The 22,594-nt window shown below is 44.0% G+C and overlaps 1 protein-coding gene across 1 annotated transcript in view; it reads right to left on the minus strand.

Moving 5' to 3' along the window:
* Positions 1 to 22,594, minus strand: part of PRKG2 (protein kinase cGMP-dependent 2) — a 98,738-nt gene that overhangs the window by 22,411 nt on the left and 53,733 nt on the right. Inside the window, exons 8-11 of the mRNA XM_081960372.1 lie at positions 18,402 to 18,496; positions 14,836 to 14,904; positions 8,476 to 8,574; positions 989 to 1,139 (exon numbers count right to left, since the gene is read on the minus strand). Of these exons, the coding sequence (XP_081816498.1) occupies positions 989 to 1,139; positions 8,476 to 8,574; positions 14,836 to 14,904; positions 18,402 to 18,496 (414 nt within the window). The remainder of the gene's footprint in view (positions 1 to 988; positions 1,140 to 8,475; positions 8,575 to 14,835; positions 14,905 to 18,401; positions 18,497 to 22,594) is intronic.

The raw sequence follows: 22,594 nt of genomic DNA on the forward strand, positions 1-22,594 counted from the left end.
CAGCCGTGGCAAGGGGGGCGTTCCACCAGGTTCGCCTGGTGCGCCAATTGCGCCCCCTACTGGACCGGAGTGCCCTGTGCACGGTCACTCATGCGCTGGTGACGTCTCGCCTGGACTACTGCAATGCCCTCTACATGGGGCTTCCCTTGGGACGCATCCGGAGACTGCAGCTAGTTCAGAACGCAGCCCCGCGGGTTATCATGGGGAGTACATGTTACTCCCACGTAACACCGCTCCTGCGCGAGCTGCACTGGCTACCTGTGGCCTTTCGGGTGCGTTTCAAGGTATTGATCACTATCTTTAAAGCGCTCCATGGCATAGGACCTAGATATCTGCAGGATCGCATCCTACCACACACGTCCCTGCGACCTATCCGCTCACACAGGGAGGGACTCCTCCTGGTGCCGTCCGCTAGGCAGTGTCAGCGGGCGACACCTAGGAGTAGGTCCTTCTCTGTGATGGGCCCAACCCTCTGGAATGACCTCCCCCCCGACATTCGAACCACCACCGACCTCCGTTCCTTCCGTCAAAAGTTAAAGACTCACCTATTTCAATCAGCTGGCCTGGCACTTTCTTAGTTTTACCTCCCGGGGATTTATTCTAATTGGGTTTGGGTTTTTAATTGGGGATGTTTTTAGGGTTTTAGAATATATATATTTCTTGTACAGCCTATCTCCTCCATCCAAATGTATTTAATTGTTTTATGATTGTATTTTTATCTGCATTGACTGTACACCGCCCCGAGTCCCTTTTTGGGAGAGGGGGCGGTCTAGAAATCCAAGAAATAAATAAATAAAAAATAAATAAACAGAGCTAGAGATAGATAGAGATAGAGACTACATATACATATACACATACACACACACACACACACACACACACACATACATAAATGTATGTCATAAGAAATGAAAGACAAACGAAGCACAAAACTGTATCAAATCACCCTCCCAATCGCATGTCGGAGGCTTAAACGCTTAATTCTTACAAGTTCAACTCTTCCAAATCCACCGACGCCCAGAGTCGCAACGATATCCAGGTGCTGGAAAGGGCAGGAGGCAGAAAATTGAGTAACTTTTTCTTTCAACTGAATCATCTCCAGAGAGAGATTGCGAGGGAGCCGCTCCACGGAAGAGACTCTGCATTAATAATAAAAATAAAAATAAAATAAAATGACCAGTCTGATTCAGCCCGCAAGTGAGAAATTCTGCAGTGGTTGGTTAGCTTTTTGAAAAGCAATTTCCGAATATTCCAAAGGTGCTTTTTTCAGGAGGCAAATGGACTTTTCTGGTTTTTCTTTGAAGACGTTTCGCTTCTCATCCAAGAAGCTTCTTCAGCTCTGACTGGATGGTGGAGATGGTGGATGGTGGAGAATGATTCAGTCAGAGCTGAAGAAGCTTCTTGGATGAGAAGTGAAACGTCTTCAAAGAAAAACCAGAAAAGTCCATTTGCCTCCTGAAAAAAGCATCTTTGGGACCACCAGGATCTGGATGGTTGAGAATCTCCATAGTCAAATTTCTGAATATGCCTGTGATTTGGCTTGAATCAAAGGTGCCTGCTGATGAAATGCTCAGAAACTGAATTAAAAGGTAATATCTGTTTGAGGCAAGCTCAACTCCTGGTGACTACAGGTAGTCCTCATCTTACGACCACAAGTGAGCCTAAAAATGATGTTGCTACTAAGTGAGAAATTTGTTAAGGGAGTTTCGCCTCATTTTACGACTTTTCTTGCCATTTTTGTTAAGTGAATCACAGCAGCTGTTAAATTAGTACCACGGTCGTTAAGTGAACCTGCTTTCCTCATTGACTTTGTTTGTCCGAGGGTTGCAAAAGGGGATCCCATGATCCCCGGACGCTGCAGCCGTCATAAATGTGAGTCAGTTGTCAAGCATGTGAATCACATGACCATGGGGATTCTGTAAAGGTCGTAAGTGTGAAAAATGGTTGTAAGTCACTTGTAACTTCGGTCACGAAGCCAATTGTTGTAAGTTGAGGCCTACCTGTACAAGACACACCTGTTTTATTTATTTTTGTCAAGCTATGGAAATACTTCGCCATTTCTTTTTATCTGAGACAGGCCAAGCGGCGTAACTTGTGTTTTGGGGAAGAGGTTAAGAATGGGAAACACTCAGCTTCTCATTCTTAAACCCCTCTCCTCTTAGTTTATCCTGCTCCTATTTCATAATCTATTTTGAATGGGAAATAAATCTGTTTTCAGATTCCAAAACCAAATATCCTGCCTTTCGCACTTCTGAAATTCAGAAACGTTGCTACTAAAATCTAGCACGGTCAGGGCGCACATGAAACCTGGCTGGCCCTGGGTTTACCTATCCCTGTGATCTAGTATTATCGCCAGTGGTGGCTTGCCCTTACCGTCACGACCGGTACTCTGCTCATGGTCCGTTCGTGCACGGGCCGGACATGCGCTGTGCACATGCTGGACATGCGCTGCACACACATGCGCACCCCACCGCCCCTGCAACACCAAGCTGCTTGTCGGAGGCCACACAGGTACTGCACGCTATGCGCACATGCGCAGTTGCCCCCGTTGCTTCAAAAACAGGTATGGAACACAGGCGGGCGGTTGGACTGGTACGGTGGCCACTGCTCCCGACTAATACTGGTACGGCCGTACCGGGTCGTACCGGCTAGAACCCACCCGATTATTGCATTATGCAGGGTCTCCTGGGCCAGTTGGCTTGATCACCAATTTTGTATGTTATCGGCTGCAGATACCTTCCGGCAGGCATCTAAAGGCAAAACGGAGGGCAGGGCGATGCGTGTGAGTGGTGGCAAACAGCAGCAGAGGAAGTGAGCCAGCAGCGGGCACTTGCTGGGCGGCGCTGTTGCTGCTACCACCGCAAGGTGAGTCAATCATTAGAATCCTCCAAAAAGAAGGCCTAGCTGTTTTTTCCAGGGTCAAGATTTTCCCCCAATGGGATTTTCCCATGTATTTTACCAGGAAGCGCAGATAAGACAGACTCGAAAAGTCGGGGCCCTCCTAAGCATTCTGACATTCTGCCCCCCCCTTCCTGCTACCGTGAAACACAGTAGCGGGAAGCAATCTGTATTTGGGAATTAACATCCTGATGGCTTAGGATGGTGGATCTCATGATGTTCATGATGAATTTATTATTCTAACTTACAGCCTGCCTTTCTATGCATACATAGGCACTCCAGGTAGCTGTGAGGAAGGAGATGATTTAGTCGCAGGCTGGAAAGCACTGGAAGGAACAATCCATGTTTCTCACCATTTGGAAAGAAATCCTGATTCTTTTCAACGGGGCATTGAATTATTTGTTGACCGCAGGGGAGTGAATGGGAGAAGGGGGGAGGGAGTCCGTTATCCGTCTACATGCGTACAGAGATTTGATTCTTCAAGGCATTCCAAGGTTGATGTCACCCCAAGAAGACAGGGCCTGAGGCAAAGTTGGCTTTTAATGATATCACCACAAAGGGAAGGAGAGTGTCTTTTGCCTGTTGATTTGTGTTTCTGTCACAATAACCATGGCTGATCTAGTTCAACAGAATCAGTTTGATAAGATCAGCCTGTAGCATTTACAGAGGCCTTGAAATCGAATATATTTATCCTAAGGATGCAAGTCGGCTGTACAATCAAGAATTCAATAGAGGTAGTCCTTAACTTACGCCCACAGTTGAGCCCAAAATTTCAGTCGCTAAGCGAAACATTTGCTTGCTCTGACCTAGGCTGCCCAAGAGCATGAAGCAAACTCCTTGTCCCGACCCCCCCAAAAAACCACACTCTTTTATTAAAATAATGGGATGTGCTGAAATGAGTAAATTGACATTTGCAATTAGAGAACAAGATAAACAATTTTATAAGACATGGGATTTATTTTATCAATGGTTAGATTAAAAAAAACATGGAAATGAAAGATATTAGAGGACGTTATCAATACAAGAATAATAGAAGGATATTGAATATAACAAAGATATATTATTATTGGGTAGATTGAAGATGATGTAATGAATGGTCATAATATAAATGAACCCAATATTTAGTGTATCTCGTTTAAAATGAAGGAACAATGGTGATAGTCAAACAAATGAGGTAGAATGATAATAATGTATAAACATATTCGATTTGATATTATGTGATTTATGTAAATTGCAAGTGATGACTATGGAAAGGATGCACAAAAACCTTGTAACCAATCGACACACTGTAAGTAATGGAAGATGGTTTTATGTTTTATGTCTTGTTTATGTCTGTCTAAAAAAAAAAAAATTAAAAAAACTTTTTATTAATTGACTGTGAATTCCTCTCATTCACATCCAGCAAAGTCTTTCAAAGGAGGATTTACATCACAGACCTTATCTGGCTTGGAGAGCTGCCAGGCCGATATCTGCAAAACTTGGCAAGGAGTCTCGGAGAGTCACGAACCAATTAAGTGAATAATTGTCTCCTGCAAACTCCACTCCCCTTTCGCTCCTCTTTTATTTCCTCTGGGAGGGGCCATTTATCGTCCACCTGTGGCCTTACTCCCAAGTCGACCCCTGTTCTTTAGCTGTTCCCTTCATCTGGCACCTCTGCGCATGCGCACACTGGGAACAGGCTCCAGTTGTTCTTCTGCCTCACTGATGTCTGACTCTGAAGGCAGCTGATAACTGTCATACGGCTCTGGTCCCCTCTCCACACTAATTAAACGAACAAATTGTCTCCTGCAAACTCCACTCCCTTTTCACTCCTCTTTGTTCCCTATGGGGGGGGGGATTCACCATCCACCTGTGCCTTTACTCCTGAGTCGGCTCTTGTTCCTTAACTGTTCCCTTCTCCTGGCAGCTCTGCGCATGTGCACACTAGGAACAGGCTCCAGCTGTTCTTCTGCCCCACTCCGACTCCGAAGACAGCTGATAACTGTCGGATGGCCCTGGCCCCATCTCTGCCTCCAACGCAGAGAACTCATCAGAGCTTTCCCCAGACTCCAGGACAGGCCCATGTTCCTCCCCAACCTCCTCACTGTCCGAATCTGCTGCCATCTCCGCTGGCGGGCCACAACATTGTTAAGTGAATTTTGGCCCATTTCACGATCTTTTTTGTCGTCGTTGTGAAGTGAATCACTGCAGTTGTTAAGTTACTAGCGTGGCTGTGAAGTGAATCTGGTTTCCCCATTGAGTTTGCTTGTCAGAAAGTCACAAAGAGGGGATCACGTGACCCCCCCCGGGGAACGCTGCAACCGTCATAAATATGAATCAGTTGCCAAGCGTCTGAATTTTGGTCACGTGACCATGGGGAGGCTGCAACAGTTGTAACTGTGAAAAAGGGTCCCATCTCCCTTTTTTTCAGTGCTGTTGTAACTTGGAACGGTCATCAATTGCCGTAAGTTGAGGACTACCTATACTGGCACTGGGAAAAACAATGAGAAAACTTTAAGACAGGGGTGTCCAAACTTGGCAACTTTAAGACTTGTGGACTTCAACTCCCAGAATTCCCCAGCCAGCTCTGCTGGCTGGGGAATTCTGGGAGTTGAAGTCCACAAGTCTTAAAGTTGCCAAGTTTGGACATCCCTGCTTTAAGAGAACTAATTGGGCAAAAGGAGTTTGAAATCTTCCATTTGAAAGAAAATCTGATGGAAGGAAAAGGGAAGCAATCCAAAGAAATTTACAAGGTCTCCTTCCCCCTCGGATGTCAAAAATCAGGCAAATGAACCCCAGAGAGCTATTTAAAATCCTGATAAAATAGCAACATTTCGGGGATGTTACATATCAATTGCATTCTCTCCCTGGTGTGGGTAAATCTGTGGCCTGAAATAGTAATTTGTTCCATAAAGAGTCATCCGAATTTATTATAGCACTCAGGGCCTTTTGTGAGTTTATAGTAATGAAGCAAGAATCCAAGGGCTACCGTGTTTCCCCGAAAATAAGACAGGGTCTTATTTTCTTTTGACCCCCGAAATAAGCGCTTGGCCTTATTTTCAGGTAGGTCTTATTATTTTTGAGGTGCAGGAGGCGGCGAGCGTGGTCACCTCATGGCTGCTGCTATGTTGCAATATTTTCGGGGACAGCTTATTTTAGCGCATGCGCTCAAAAGCCCAATTGGGCTTATTATCTGGGGAGGTCTTATTTTCAGGGAAACAGGGTATTCATTGGAAAACCAATCTTTATTTCTTTTTTCCCATGTGCTCATTCCTGTTTTTATTTCAGACCAGCAGAAGACAAGTAGTCTTTGATGTACGACCACAATGGAGCCCAAAGTTTATGTTGCTAAGCAAAACATTGGTCCTCTGTCCCATTTTACGACCTTGCCTGCCACAGTTGTGAAGTGAATCACTGCTGTTGTTAAGGTACTAACACGGTTGTTAAGTGAATCTGGCTTCCCCTGTCACTTTGTTTGTCAGGTCGCAAAAGGGGATCGCGTGACCTCGGGACGCTGCAACCGTCATAGATATGAGACAGTTGCCAAGTGCCTGAATTTTTGATCATGTGACCATGGGGATGGCTGCAAGGGCCGTATGAGTGAAAAACGATGCACACGTACCATTCACACATTCAGTGCCATTCTAACCTCAAACGGTCACTAAACAAATGGTTCTAAGTTGAGGACTACCTGTAACCTATTAAAATCAGAAGGACTGAAAGAATAAGACTGATGGGAAATTTGGCTATTTCAAGGTTTTGCCCTCCAAATCTGTGACAAGTACAATGTGGGAAGTAGAATACAAACTGAGGGCAAACCCCACTCCTTATTACCACTGATGATGTTACCTAGTTGGGCAATGAAACATCTGCAAGAAAACAAGAAAGCTCAGGGAGCACCAATGACCCCTCATTTCAACCCTGAGCACAAAAGTTCTCCTATATTGAGAAATACAGTTCCCAGAATTGCCACCCAGCGTGGTCAAAGGTGAGCATCATGTTGGGGACTAAGACCTGGGGACCCTCCCTCCATCTATAATTGCTGTGGAGAATGGCCACATCTCCAAAGTTTCAATCTAATTTCCAATAGTGAGGGTGCTAGAAGACACCATGAAATGATCTTCATTATACGGAATCAAGATCATTGATTATATCTGAAAGTATACTTGCTTTGCCCTTGCTAAGAGGAAAAGCACTGTATTTATACAATAACCCATAATATGGGAATTTAAAAAGAAATTGTGGATCACTTACTAGATTTAAAACCAAATTATAGAAGACTCTGTAGGAGACTGACTAGGTTGAGCCCGAAGGGAGGGGTCAAACGCATCATTAGTCTCAAGCCCTTTGACGCTCACAAGAGATATAAGTCCAGCCCACCTTGAATTCCATTTACTCTTATCTACTACTAATTTCCTTTGGCCATTAGTAGGTCAGATTCCTGTAGAAGCTTAAGCTTGCAATAAACCCTTGGTGTTGTTAGTTGCGAAGTTGTGTCCGACTCATTGCAACCCCATGGACAACGTTCCTCCAGGCCTTCCTGTCCTTTACCATCCACTGGAGTCCATTTAAGCTCACACCGACTGCTTCAGTGACTCCATTCAGCCACCTCATTCTCTGTCATCCTCTTCTTCTTTTGCCTTCAATCGTTCCCAGCATGAGGCTCTTCTCCAGTGAGTCCTTCCTTCTCATTAGGTGGCCAAAGTATTTGAGTTTCATCTTCAGGATCTGGCCTTCTAAAGAGCAGTCACGGTTGATCTCCTCTAGGACTGACCGGTTTGATCGCCTTGCAGTCCAAGGGACTCACAGGAGTCTTCTCCAGCACCATAGTTCAAAAGGCCTCAATTCTTTGGCGCTCAGCCTTTCTTATGGTCCAACTTTCACAGCCATACATTGCAACTGAGAAAATCATAGCCTTGACTATACGCCCTTATAAACCCTAATATTGATTTAAATTGCCTGGATTTCCGGATTTATTGGCTCTTGGCAGCCAAGGGGGTCTGCACTGGGGGACGGCACAAATTACTGGTCTCAGGTGAGTCTGTCTGGTTTTAGGGGAAATTACTAGCAGGCTGCTGGACTTAAGATTGCAAACATTTTATACCTGCACGTTTAAGATTTTCCTGTCCTCTTGTACAGGGAATCCAAATTGAACATATTTATGTAAAGAGCAGAAGGTGAAGTGAGGACGCTGAATTATGGAAAAGATGTTGGAAGCTTGAAAAAGTGCTAAGTAATTGTCACTTACATGCACTATGAAGACACACTAAGGGCCCAGATATGAAATTACAGCTGGTTTAGAATGTGTCATTGCTGAACAATTTTACAGAAAACATTTGGAAGAAAAGGGCAGCATCTTATATTCATTAAAACAAAACCTTGTGTTTACCATCATTCCTAAGTGTTGATCCATGCATGTTGATTTTCTTAAGCTTCAAAGTGTTGGCCAAAAAGTTTACCAAAGTAGCAACACCAGAGGTGGTGGGATTTGTTGTGCATTTTTTTTATAAGCCCGCTGCTTCCAATTCCATCTAATTTAACACAACATTGCTGAGATTACCTTCCTTAAAGTTTCAAAAACCGGTTGGGAAGACTTACTGAGCGTGCCTTTTTTCATCGTCTCGAGCCAACGTTGCCACATAACCCACGAGGTAGGCTTGAAGTTCTTCAAAGGTTCCAACGGTTTGATTAAAAGTTCTGCAAACACAAGGGAAGTGAGTCAAAACACAGGCTTCGGCTAGGAAAAAAATATATTGCAGCAGCCTTCTATGGAGATACAAAGGTTTTAAATCCCATAAAGTGTAGTCAGCCCAAAGGTGCTTTTCAAAAGGCAAATTGACACTCTGGCTTCCCCTGTCCCCCTTGAAAACGTTTCACTTCTCATCCAAGAAGCTTTTCAGTTCTGGGGGAAAAAAACCAGGGGTGAAATTCAGCAGGTTCTGACAGGTTCTGGAGAACCGGTAGCGGAAATTTTGAGTAGTTTGGAGAACCGGGAAATACCATCTCTGACTGGCCCCAGAGTGGGGTAAGAATGGAGATTTTGCAGTATCCTTCCCCTGCGACACTCACCGAGCCATGCCCAACTGGTAGTAAAATTTGAATTTCACTGAAATTAAAAACCCCAAAGTCCAGTTGCCTTTTGAAAAGCACCTTTAGGACATCCATGACCTGGATGATTGAGAATATCTACAGACATATAGTTAGCCCAGCCATTGGGAAGTCAGCCTGTGGGTGATAGGGGTTGGTGAAGGCTGATTTATATTATACCTGCTAGTAGATTTCCCCCCCCCCCAGTTAAATACAGAGGTAGGGGTGGTATAACCTGTGGCCTTCCAGATGTTAAATGTCCTAGCTAGCCTGGTAACTGTTGAAGGGAGCTGGAAAACAGTCAACCAACATCTGGAAAGCCCTCCTCATCTGCTTTTACGCAGGTGATACCTATATTTTCATTTTATTTAGCCATGTTTTGGGATCCCTGGTGGCCCAGTGGTTAGAATGTAGTATTGCAGGCAAACTCTGCCCACAGCCTAGAGTTCGATCATGATGGGCTCAAGGTTGACTCAGCCTTCTCTCCTCCCGAGGTCGGTAAAATGAGGACCCAGATTCATGGGGGCAATATGCAAATAATGCTTCGACATTATAACTACTCAGAGTGTGCTGTAAAGCATTATGGGGTGGCATATAAGTCTCAATGCTATTGCTATTTTCTTTTTGTATCTGTTCTGACCGAGGCTTCCTAAGAGCATGAAGCAAACTCCTTGTCCTGACAAAAAACCCTTTTGTTAATTTACTGTGAATTCTGCTCATTCACATCCAGCAAAGTCTTTCAAGGGATTTACAGTCACAGACCTTCTCTGGCTTGGAGAGCTGCCAGGCCAATATCCGCAAAACCTGGCAAGGAGTCTTGGAGAGTCATGAACCAATGAAGCGAATTAATGGTCTCCTGCAAACTCCACTCCCCTTTCGCTCCTCTTTTATTTCCTCTGGGAGGGGCCATTCACTGTCCACCTCTGGCCTTACAAGTTGACCCCTGTTCTTTAGCTCTTCCCTTTGTCTGGCAACTCTGTGCATGCACACACTGGGAACAGGCTCCAGCTGTTCGTCTGCCTCACTGATGTCTGACTCCGAAGGCAGCTGATAACTGTCAGACGGCCGTGGCCCCCTCTCTGCTCTGACACAGAGCCCTCATCCGAGCCTTCCCCAGACTCCAGGACTGGCCCAGGTTCCTCCCCAACCTCCTCACTGTCCAAATCTGCTGCCAGCTCCACTGGCAGGCCACAACAGTATCCAACTTGTACTTTTTTTACAACGTACTACCTAAGGGCTTCAATAATTTGATATTCCACAAATATGGGGGACTGCAAGATCCAGAATTCTCAATCAAGAAGGCAAAAGTTAGCCTAACACCATGATGGCAAACCTATGGTATGCGTGCCAGAGGTAGCATGCAGAGCCTTCTCTGTGGGCATACGTGCCTTCACCAGCTGCTCTTCTGGTTTCTGGCGTGCATGTGCCTGTTTTTCTGGCTGTTTTCTGGCTGTTTTTTGGGCGAAAAACAACCCGAAAAACACCCTGAAAACAGCCGAAAAGTGGGCCATTTGATGGGCCGCTTTTTGGTTCACAGATGACTTATTCTCTGGGAACAAATACTGTGGGGGTAAGACACTCCTAACACCCCTCAGGGTATGTGTTCTGTTAAGATACAGCCTGTTGTGCCTTAAAATGGCTTCTGCTGTACTGCCGTAAAATGGCTTCTACTGTGCAGCACAGTGGAGTTGCCATGGTAACAGCTTCACAGTACTCCACAAGGGGGCTCCCTCTGGTAAGGGGGAAAATCCAACATTAGAAATTACATTTGGTCCGGATGTTTTCCCCTTATAAATAAATACCCGGGCAACGCCTGAAAACAGCCCCCCAAAACAACCAAAAAGCAGGTATGTGCATGCCAGCCAGTCAGTCTTCCCGTTTCCGGTGCTCCGGCAACCGCACATGCGCATACATTCTGGTCTGGGCACTCAGTGCCGAAAAATTTCACCATCACTGGTCTAACATCTCACTGAGGGTAAAGCTGGGTTAATGCATTAACCAAGATACGGTTTGCTTAACTATGCTTAGTTGACTAAGGCCGAACAGCTGTTCAGCAATACGGTCAGTCAAAGCCAAACAAACTTAGCATGACTTGTGAACCCAGCCACAATTATAACAACAACCAGAGTGTAACAGAAGCATCGGCAGCTGCTACTGTAAAGTGCAGTGAATAAATGGAATAATATCCAGAGGTCTGGCCTTTTTTGATTCCATGATTAAAAAGAAAATCACCCACAGCAGTCATTGCACATGGCTGCAATAAACTGATTCTCCCGAACAATCCAACTGCACCTTTCAAAGGTGAGGAAGATTGCAGGCAATTATCACTCTATTACAGACCCAACCAACTTGGGATCTACAAAACTCAACTCAAATCAACAGCTGTATAATGCAGCCTACCAGGAACCTGATAAAAATCATTATTTTCTCTCTGCCTAGACTGGGGGGAAAAAAAATCAAAGGTGCTTGAAAAAGACCAAATGGGCCACATTAAAGTTATTTTAGATATTTTTTTTCCCCAGCTGCACTTGAAATACAAGATTCTCTGGAAGATATATAATCAACAGTAACCATTAAATTTAAAAGCCATATAAATGCTAACAAAGATCAAAGGACAGAAAGTGCGGCCATGGTAAAATCAATACTGTCCAATTAAGTACCAAAATACCACTCAAATCAAAACAGAGGCAACATCTGCCGAAATGCTTGAGTAATGTTTTAAAATGCTGTATTGCCTAACATTGAAACAATGCTAGGGTTACAATTCAATTTTTAATTCACACTGGTTTTTTTTTTCCATTTTCATCCTGTTAATATGGCTTGAGGCTCACTGGAGTATAACTTAGATATTTATACATTTCCTGTTATGTCAATCTAACTCCATATATTTGGAGGAACAAATTCCTGCCTTTATAAATACACAAAGCAGCTAACTGCTCTTTCAGGGGTTTCACTGTATACAGGAGTCACTATATTAAAAAGTCAATTAAAATTTGAAAATTGGAGATAGTTGGCTGGCTTTCTGGGAGTTGAAGTCCACAAGTCATACAAGCCATATTTCCCCAGTCCTTAGCTAGCTGAACAGAGGTGCAGTAAACAAGAACCATTCCATTCCTATTAAAGTACCTTTAAGACAACTATACTGTTTTCTCAAAAATACAACCTACTCAGAAACTAAGTCCTAGCTTGATTTTTACACGTACGCCCCAGTGGTGAGATTCAAATTTTTTTACTACCGGTTCTGTGGGCATGGCTTGGTGGGTGTGTCTTGGTAGGCGTGGCAGGGGAAGGATACTGTAAAATCTCCATTCCCTCCCCATTCCAGGGGAAGGGTATTGCAAAATCTTCATTCCCACCCCACTCCAGGGAAAGGATACTGCAAAATCTCCATTCCACCTCACTCCAGGGAAAGGATACTGTAAAATCTCCATTCCCTCCCCACTCCAGAGGAAGGATATTGCAAAATCCTATTTCCCACCTCACTCCAGGGGAAGGATACTGCAAAATCTCCATTCCCTCCTCACTCCAGAAGAAGAATATTGCAAAATCCTATTTCCCACCTCACTCCAGGGGAAGGATACTGCAAAATCTCCATTCCCTCCCCACTCCAGGGGAAGGTTACTGCAAAATCTCCATTCCACCTCACTCCAGGGGAAGGATACTGCAAAATCTCCATTCCACCTCACTCCAGGGGAAGAATACTGTAAAATTCCATTCCCTCCCCACTCCGGGGGAAGGATACTGTAAAATCTCCATTCCCTCCCCACTCCAGGGGAAGGATACTGCAAAATCCCCATTCCCTCCTGATCAGCTGGGACTCGGGAGGCAGAGAATAGATGGGGGCGGGGCCAGCCAGAGATGGTATTTGCCGGTTCTCCGAACTACTCAAAATTTCTGCTACCCGTTCTCCAGAAGTGGTCAGAACCTGCTGAATACCTCCTCTGGTGCGCCCAATATAAGCCCTACCCCCAAAATAAGCCCTAATTAAGACCCCCGCCCTCTCCAAGGTGCACAGGTAAAAATTAAGCTACGGTGAGACTAGGGGGTGGTGGAGCTGCCTTACTACTTACCTTCAGATAGTTGCAGCCTTACACACCTCAGCCCATTTCTTCTGTAGTCAGCAAGCCTTTCCTGAAGGCCTCTGCAGCCGATAACAGAGCTCTGGATCAATTGTTATCAGCTACAGAGACCTTCAGGAAAGCCTTGAAATTCCTAAAAGCCTCTGACAGCAAAAAGGAAACTGAGGGCGATGCGCACAAGTGAGGTGAGTCAGCGAACGACATCTTCCCCCGAAAATAAGACGTGGTGCCTTTTTGGTGGCAAACAAATATAAGACAGGGTCCTATTTTCGGGTATGGCCAGGATGACTGAGAATCTCCACAGATATTCCTATTGGAGCCACTGTGTTCCAAAATAACTACATATGTTTTTCCTTTTTTCCTCCTTTTTTTGTGCCTTAAGTCCTGGCGACTGCCAGAAAAAGTCCCAGCAATGTGGCAAGGTTTCCAAAAGTGGTTTGCCATTGCACTTGTCCTAGTCTTTCTAGGGTGGCTAACTAGAAGCCAAAGAGTTGATTTTATGCTTGAGACAGGATTAGAACTCACCGTCTCCTGGTTTTATCCTGGTACTTTTACTACTGCACCAAACTGCCTTTATTTCTCCCCTCCCCCCCCTTTTTTTTTTGCTTTACTTGAAATGTTTCAAGGTTCACTACTTTGGATGTTTTCTTTATTCACTAATGAAGCAACCAAAACATGCCACTCTGCAGTAATTAAAATCTTTGATGATTCAAATGGGGAACTGAACGTTCTTAGTTTTTTTTTTTTTTTTAAATCCTATCCCCATAGTATATCTATGGGGTTAGAAGAGATATCATCATCAATCATGAGCTTAATTGCATCCCCCCCCCCCTGCTTCCTAACACAAGCATATCTTGGCAACAAAACAACTTGATTTTGTGCAGCTTCAGGACAAGACGGAACGTACTGTAAACACAAACAACTTCAGAATCGTGGTGCAATGCAAGGCAAGGTGGTGATTCTAGATCTATTGACAGGTCTCTGAGCTTGGTTGGGGGTTGTTGTTTTTTGGCTGACGTTTCAGTACCCAATCGAAGTAATTTAGGACTAGCACTGATGATGTTACCTAGTTTGGTGATGAAATGTCTGCAAGAAAACAACTGAGCCCAGAGAGCACTAAAGAGTCCTCATTTCAACTCTGAGCTACAAATATTCTCCTTTATTGGTACTGTGTTTCCACGAAAATAAGACAGGGTCTTATTTTCTTTTGACCCCCGAAATAAGTGCTTGGCCTTATTTTATGGGGAGGTCTTATTATTTTTGAGGTGCAGGAGGCGGCGAGCGTGGTCACCTCGTGGCTGCTGCTGTGTTGCAATATTTTCAGGGAGGGATTATTTTCAGGGGAGGCCTTATTTTAGCGCATGCGCTCAAAAGCCCAATTGGGCTTATTATCCAGGGAGGTCTTATTGTGGGGGAAACAGGGTAGCAGTAGATATAGCACTTAGACTTATATACCGCTTCACAGTGCTTTACAGCCCTCTCTAAGCAGTTTATAGAGTCAGCATATTGCCCCAGCAGTCTGGGTCCTTGTTTTACTGACCTCAGGAAAAGGCCGAGTAAATCTTGAGCCCATCAGGATCAAACATCTGGCTGTGGGCAGAGTTAACCTGCAATATTGCATGTAACCATGGCACCACCATGGCACCACCATATAATAGTACCTGATCTATTGTATTTCCCCCTTCTCTTCAAAGGTCATTCGCTTGGGCGTTTTGCTACCCTCCCTCTAATGTCCACCTCCTCCAATTTGGCCTAGGAAAAGAAAGTGAAGAAAACCGAGAACAATACTTACTCTCTGTCAATAACAAGGCACTCCACGTCATTTTCATCTGCAATTATATTAGCGGACCTGACATCATCACTGTAAACAGAAATATATCCGTTGATTTTAGGTAGATAGGAACAGTAAGTCACAGATCAGAGGGCAACTTAGATTTACGCTATAACCCTGGACATACGACCATAATTGAGCTCAAAACGTCCATTGCTAAGCAGGACAATTGTCAAGTGAGTTTCACTCCATTTCACGACCGTTCTTGCTATGGCTGTTAAGTGAATCCTTGCAGTTGTTAAGTTAGTAATGTGCTTGTTAAGGAAATCCGGCTTCCCCAGTGGTTTGGCTTGTCAGAAGGTATCAAAGGGGGATCACATGACCCTGGGACACAGCAACAAGGGTGGGTTGCTCCCGGCATTACTGCCAGTTCGGTGCGTGAAAATTGTTTTGTGCGCATCTACGCAAAAATAGGTCTGTGCGTGCGCAAAATGTTAATAAAGTAAAATAAATAAATGTGTGCAATTATAATGGTTCTGCGCATGTGCAGAAAAAAAATCAAGTTATAATCAATTATAAAACTGTTGTAAGTCAAAGACTATCTGATTACATTTATTAGCAGCCTGTTTTCCTTGAGCACAAAATTTACTTCTAAAACTGCCTAGAGAGGATCCCATTAATATATATATATATATATATATATGTATGTATGTATGTATGTATGTATGTATGTATGTATGTATGTATATATATATATATATATATATATATATATATATATATATATATATATATATATATATATATATATATATAAAAAGCGAAATACCACTCATGCATCATCACAAAATCTCCAGAACCGTAAAGCCTACAAACTTGAAATTTGGCCACGTAAGTTCCTCTTGGCTTCTAAGTAATTGTTAAGAAAGGATTTTTTGAAATGACCATCAGATCATTAGTATTTCTTCTACAATAATTAACATGCTCTAATGCTAAGGAGTGAAACATTCTACTCCCCCTCCCCACCTGAAAAGAACTCTGCTCCAACTGCCAGTTGCCTCACATTCCGTTACCTCAGTTCAAACTGGCAGACGTTCCACTTCTTCACTCAGGGGCAGTCTGGGGCTCCTTACAGTACTAAACGTCATTACCTCACCAAAATGTCTACGCCTAGTTCCACCTATGGAACTGCTTCCGGACTCAAGGTGGCAGGAGCAAAGTTTCCTTATGTGTTTCAATCACCGACCCCCACTGAACCAATGGGTTGAACCAGATTTCTCCTGCACTGCCCAATCACATAGTTTTGTCACAAAGCACAGATCCAGATTGTTTATTATAAGCAACTAGATACTCAAATGCCTGTGCATAACCTTGATTTTCTAGTGTACCTTTAAAAATCTGCTGTATCTTTGCAAATCTCTTTAACAATGATTTTGCAGAACAAAAACGGATGAGGCATGCAAGCTAATTGGTTACCTAAGTAGGCATTATCTATTTGTCCAAATGCCACTTCAAGCTTTAAATCCTCCCATTATTACTATCCCTGCTGTTTCCTCTGTTCAAAAGGACTGTTGACACCTAACAACCAATTCATCATCTCTGCAGGTTCTCTACATCTGTGCTGTTAAATGTTCCTGATACGGATAATTTTAACACAAGCTCGTGATGCTTTTTTTGTTTCACTTCATTGTTGATTCTTCCTCTAAAGCAGTGTGTTTTTTTTTAAAAAAAAATGTTTTGACCCAGCATTGTCCTGTATGCATTCGTGCAGCGGTGAAATGGATTTGGTGAGATTTTTTGTTAGTTTAAAGCAGAGGTGTAAATTTGCAGGGGTGTAAATGTGACTTATCGGGACTACTTTTCCCTTTCACTAAACCGGGCGTGGGCTTGGCCAGTGTGTGACACATCTGGCCTGCAGCCCAGGAGTTTGACAGCCCTAGTTTAAGTAATGTTTCTCAAACTTTTTAAAACGTTTAAAGAGCCAGTGATTAGGTTGCTGAGCTAGAAGATGGTAAGTTCTAATCCTGCTGTAGGTATGAAAGGCAGCTGAGTAACTTTAGGCCAATCACCAGGAGAGGTGAGTTCTAGTTCCATATTAGATATGAAGGCCAGCTGAGTGACTTTGGGCCAATCACCAGGAGAAGGTGAGTTCTAGTCTCACCTTAGGCCTGCAAGCCAGCTGAGTGACTTTGGGCCAATCACCAGGAGACTGTGAGTTCTAGTCCTGCCTTAAGCATGAAAGCCACCGGGATGAATATGGGGCAGTCACTATCTCTTAGCCAACTCATCTCACCAGATTGCTGTTGTTGTAGAGAAAATAGGAGGAGGAAGAAATATTATGTATGCTTGTTGCTTTGAGTTACTTATACATTAAATGAAAAAAGACAAGGTAAAAATCAAATAACTAAATCAACAAAAAAATTCATAAATTCATTTCAGTGCTGCATGCAGGCACACTAGACTATGGTTGGTTAATAAATTCAGAATTGATTTGTGCCCACGAATCAGCGCATCTCCTTGGAAAAATCCATCAATGACCAGATGCAGAAAATTCAGCATGCAGTAACCAAAATAGACAATTTGGATGGAAGTGACCATGGGAGAAAACGGTAGCATGGATGACACTTTCAGTCCTCTATGAATTATAATACTAGTTAATTCAGGGGTCTCCAACCTTGGCAACTTTAAGACTTGTGTACTTCAATTCCCAGAATGCCCCAGCCAGCCATGCTGGGCATTCTGGGAGTTGAAGTCTAAACATCTTCAAGCACCCAAGTTTGTTCTGACCTAGGCTTCACCAAATCACGAAACTCCTTGTCCCAAAATAAAACCCTTTGTATTTGGCTAATGTGAATTCCTCTCGTTCACATCCAGCAAAGTCTCGGCAAACAGTCTTTCAGGGGTGAATTGTAAGCACAGACCTTATCAGTCCTTGGATAGTTGCCAGGTCAATAGTTCCAGACGCAAAGCTGTACAAGGAAATACTTGGCAAGGAGTCTCTCCGATAAGCAAATCTTCACACTAACAAACTAATTGTCTCCTGCAAACACCACTCCCCTTTTGCTACTATTTATTTCCTATGGGAGGGGCCGTTCAGCATCCCCTTGTGCCTTTGCTCCCAAGTTGATCTCTGTTCCTTAACTGTTCTCTTCTCCTGGCAGCTATGCGCCTGGGCACATTGGGAACAGGCTCCAGCTGTTCTTCTGCCCCACTGATCTCTGACTCCGAAGGCAGCTGATAACTGTCTGATGGCCTTGGCCCTCTCTCTGCCTCCGACACAGAGCCCTCATCAAAGCCTTCCCCAGACTCCAGGACTGGCCCATGTTCCTCCCCAAACTCCTCCCTGTCCGACTCTGCTGCCAGCTCTGCTGGCCATTGGTGGGCCCCAATAAAGGTTGAGAAACACAGAGTTAATTTCTTTTTTTCTTTTAAAAAAAAAAAGAAATTAACTCCATGTTTCTCAACTTTGGGCGCTTATGTCCTTATCTTGTCTTCTCACCCCTGCTCCATTTTGATCTCCTCAAATTTTCGAATAACAATGGAAGTGAATGTGAATGTTTCCAAGTGAGAAATAATTTGAAACCAACCTGATCAAGGCTTTTTCTCCAAAAGAATCTCCTTTCTGCAGCGTTTTAATCAACTGAGGCTGAGCCTGCCCTTCTGGAGTCTGGGTTACCTTAACCTAGGAAATGAAGACCCATTCATTACTTGTCAAAAATAAATACAATATACTTAATAGACGTACTTCATCCTTTACATTCATCATAATGATCCACTGAGATAAATGACCTTCATCAAAATGATCCATTTAGTTCAGGGTCATCAACCTTTCGGACCTCAGGAACCACTAAATTCATAATTTTAAATCCCGCAAACCATTAATATGACCTGCCTAATGACCGGCTGGGTGGGCGTGGCAAAGGGGTGGTCATGTGACTGGGTGGGCGTGGCCAACTTGATGTCACTCACATTGAGGGGCGCCTCACCATCCTCTACTCGCTCCTCCCTCCTAGCCACTCCTCGCTTCCCTGCCCGGGCTCCTTAGGGCCCCAACAGGAAGCAGTGAGAAAGAGTTGGCAAAACAGCTCAGTTCAAATTGGATCTGACCAAGAAGGAGGCTCAGCAGAAGCACCTCACTGAGGACTAGGAGCATAGGCTTTCCAAGCAGAGGGAAGGCCTGCAGGAGTGCAAGGCCAGGTACCAGCGCCTGGAGGCTCAGCGGGCTGAGATGGTCAGCCAGTTCCAGACCATGATGCAGTCCCACTGGAACGAGGCCCTCTGGCTCTTTGCTACCAGCGGCCCTTCCCTCCAGCCTTCGCCCAAAGCCCCCCACCAGGAGGCTGAAGCAGACCCCAAGTCGGAATTTCTGCCCCCTTCCGACCCGCACAAAAAGACCCCGAAAGGAGAGACTCTCTGCAGCAGCACAAACGCTCATTGCTCATATCTGGCCCAGGGGCCGTAGTCTGAGGACCTCTGATTTAGTGCAATATAAAAAATGCAAATAATTTTTCTGCGGACAACCAAAATTTTCTCGTGGATCACCAGTAGCCCCGAACCACCAGTTGGTGACCGCTGGACTAAACAGCTGGTTTGGTCTAGTAGTAAAAGCACCAGGTTAGAAAGCCATGAGTTCAAAAGTCGTACTTTAGCCGAGTGACTTTGGGCCTGTCACTGTCAGCCCAACCAGCCTCATAGGGTTGTGAGGAAAATAGGAGGCAAGAAGTGAGATATGTTTGCCGCCTTCAGTTATTTGTAAAAACGACAAAGGTGAGAAATAAATAAAATAAAATAAAAAATAAAGGGATGAGCCAGAAAATTGTGTAATTTTCCAACCGCATTTTACAACTCAAGGCTAGACTTTGGAAAGCAGAGACAAGGATCTGAATCACAGACTTTTAAATATCAGCTGCAATTGAATGTAATCCCTTGTGGTTCTCTCTTCTTAGTGATAGGCTGCGATCAATTCTCTTAAAAGTCTCTCTATTGAGACAAGGCATTCTTTCTGGGACATTTTTGGCACCAGAATCAGAGCGTGCCAAAGCTAATATCAGACGAAGAATGAGGGACGGCAATTGAATGTGACATGGGTTGCTTGCTAGTATAATTTGAAATGAATCAATTGTTCTCTGAAGCTCACAGATTATTGAGTTAATATCAGTTCCAATTATGGAAAACCTTCGTGATGGCCAGGTTTCTGGAAAAACACTGTAAGGGATTTTGTCCTCTAGATTGAACCAACAAAACCAGCCCTCCTAGGCTGTTTTCTTTTGTAATGGTATTTGGCACTTCCACATTGCTCTGCTTCTAAAGTCACCCTAATGTTATCAAGAGGTGTCACAAAGCATTTTGTTGCTTCGAGACCAGACCTGACTGAGAGACATATACAGTATAAAAGCAGCCAAATGTCGTACTTATCTGCCCAGTGGATAGCGTTTAGACTTATATGCCACTCCACAGTGCTTCATAGCCTTCTCTAAGCCAGAGGTTTTGGTACAGAAATTACTTGGCCTCTGGAAACAAATACTGACACCCAAATAACAAATAAGATGCCCCTAACACCCCTCTGGGTGGGTGTTCTGTTAAGATACAGCCTGTTGTGCCTTAAAATGGCTTCTACTGTACTGCCATAAAATGGGTCCTATTGTGCAGCGCAGTGGAGTTGCCGTGGTAACAGCTTCACAGTACTCCAGAAGGGGGCTTTCTCTGGTAAGGGGGGAAATCCAACATTAGAAATTATGCTTCTGGGGGCAGAGGGAAAACATTTTTAATTAATTTAATTGTCGCCGAAATCAGGGCTCAGGGAGAAGTTGCTCTTGCCATCGCCTGACGTTCCTGAAGGTGACATTCATGGAATGAGGGAGAACAGCCCATTCCGTACTTACGTTGCCACTTGACATCACCATTCCTGTCTAATGCAGGATTGGGATAAATAAATATCCAGGCAACGCCAGGTTATCAGCTAGTATCTTATAAATACTAGTGCTACCAGATCCAGATTGCAGCAATCCAGACGATCATTAAATGGCAGCAAAGAGACTTTTCAATAACTTTTTCCTGCCATCAACTCTTGATTTTGGCAGCCCATATATGGTAGAAAATAAATAACTTATCGTCTTGGCTTCCAGATTCTGCAAATATTGTTTAGCCCAAGCGAAGAAGAACAGATCCCTGTAAGCAGCCAGCATAAGTGTTTATTTCTAGAGCTTGCCAACTGGTTACCATCTGTCTCTTTTCGTGCATGATTCGTTTGTTCTCCAATAGTTAATGCATAAATGTTTTTTCATTAAGTCTCTCCACCCGCATAAGAAAAAGGAATTATTTCTTCCTGAGTTTTTTTCTTTCCTCCCCAGGTGCTGCTTTTGAAGGCTTTGGCTGAAATCCAAAGAACTATTTCCGTCATGTTTGAAGTCAGAGAATATCCAAATGAATTTTGACCATCTTTTTAAAGAGCAGACCTACCCTCCTCCATCATATTTCTACTGCAGACCTCTCTCCAAAGACGCTATTGTTTTCTTAGGTTGTTCATGATTTGTATGATATCACATTTGCTTTTAGCCCTCTAGCACGTGTTTATCTAACTACATAAAATATCTTAAATGATTGCATCTTTCACAGGGTCCTCAACTCCTCTACTCACAATAGGATTCCCTATACTACCAGGCTTGAAATCTTGGGCTCGGTCAATCGGGATCTATGCTGCCTGCAGTTCGATCTAAGCACAGTACACAAAATTGCCTGCTACAACGTCCTACCTGTCAAAGACTAATTCAGCTTCAATCTCAATAACACATGGGCAAACAATCGATACAAACTCAAGGTAAATAACTCCAAACTCGATTGCAGAAAATACGACTTCAGCAACAGAGTGGTCAATGCCTGGAATGCTCGACCCGACTCCGTTGTTACATCCTCAAACCCTCACAGCTTCAACCTTAAGCTGTCTATCGTGGACATTCCTATGAGGTCCACAAAGAGGCGTGCATAAGCGTACCAGTGTGCCTACCGTCCCTGTCTTACTGTCCCCCATTTATCTGTATCTACTTCCTTTGTTGATGCTTATGTACATACGTATACCTGTTACCTTGTGCATGTTTGACAAACAAACAAATAAATAAAATAAATATGTCCACCAGTGGCTTTCCTAGCAGAACAAGTGTCATCTGCTGTGGAGCTAGACATTACATTGATCAGGCATGTTTTGGACCTAATCTCAGTTTAGGTAGGATGTTCTGAATAGTTTCCATTCTTCCAGGAAAGCCTTGATGGGGGTGAACTGTGCGCAAATACCAGCAGCAGTGGACAAGGAATATTTCAGGCACCCTTTCCATCATGCGTGGATGTTGAAAAATCAACTTGGAAGGAATTTGTAAAGCCAATGAAAACAAACAGAATCCAAGATAACAGAGTTGGAAGGGAGCTTGGGTGTCTTCTAGTCCAACCTCTTGCTCAAGCAGGAGACCCTATGCCAATGATGGCAAATCTTTTAGACACTGAGTGCCCAAACTGCACACATGCATGCCCAAACTGAATGGTGCATGCATGCGTGCAAATACGTGCAAATGCATGCAAATGCGTGCAAATCCGTGCATGAGCAAACGTGTGTATCGGTGAACATGCGCACTTGCATGTGCAAACATGTATGGACATGTGCACGGACATGCATGCATGCACAACAGAGATCTGAAGACCAGCAGCGCGGCAAGAGGTAAGATCTTTTTCTTTCGTGAACTTCTGTTTCGTTGTTTGCAGGGAAACAGAAGCTCACGAAAGAAACACCACG

Source organism: Natrix helvetica (genome assembly GCF_964273705.1).
Source record: "Natrix helvetica genome assembly, chromosome: 7".
NCBI lineage: Eukaryota > Metazoa > Chordata > Lepidosauria > Squamata > Natricidae > Natrix > Natrix helvetica.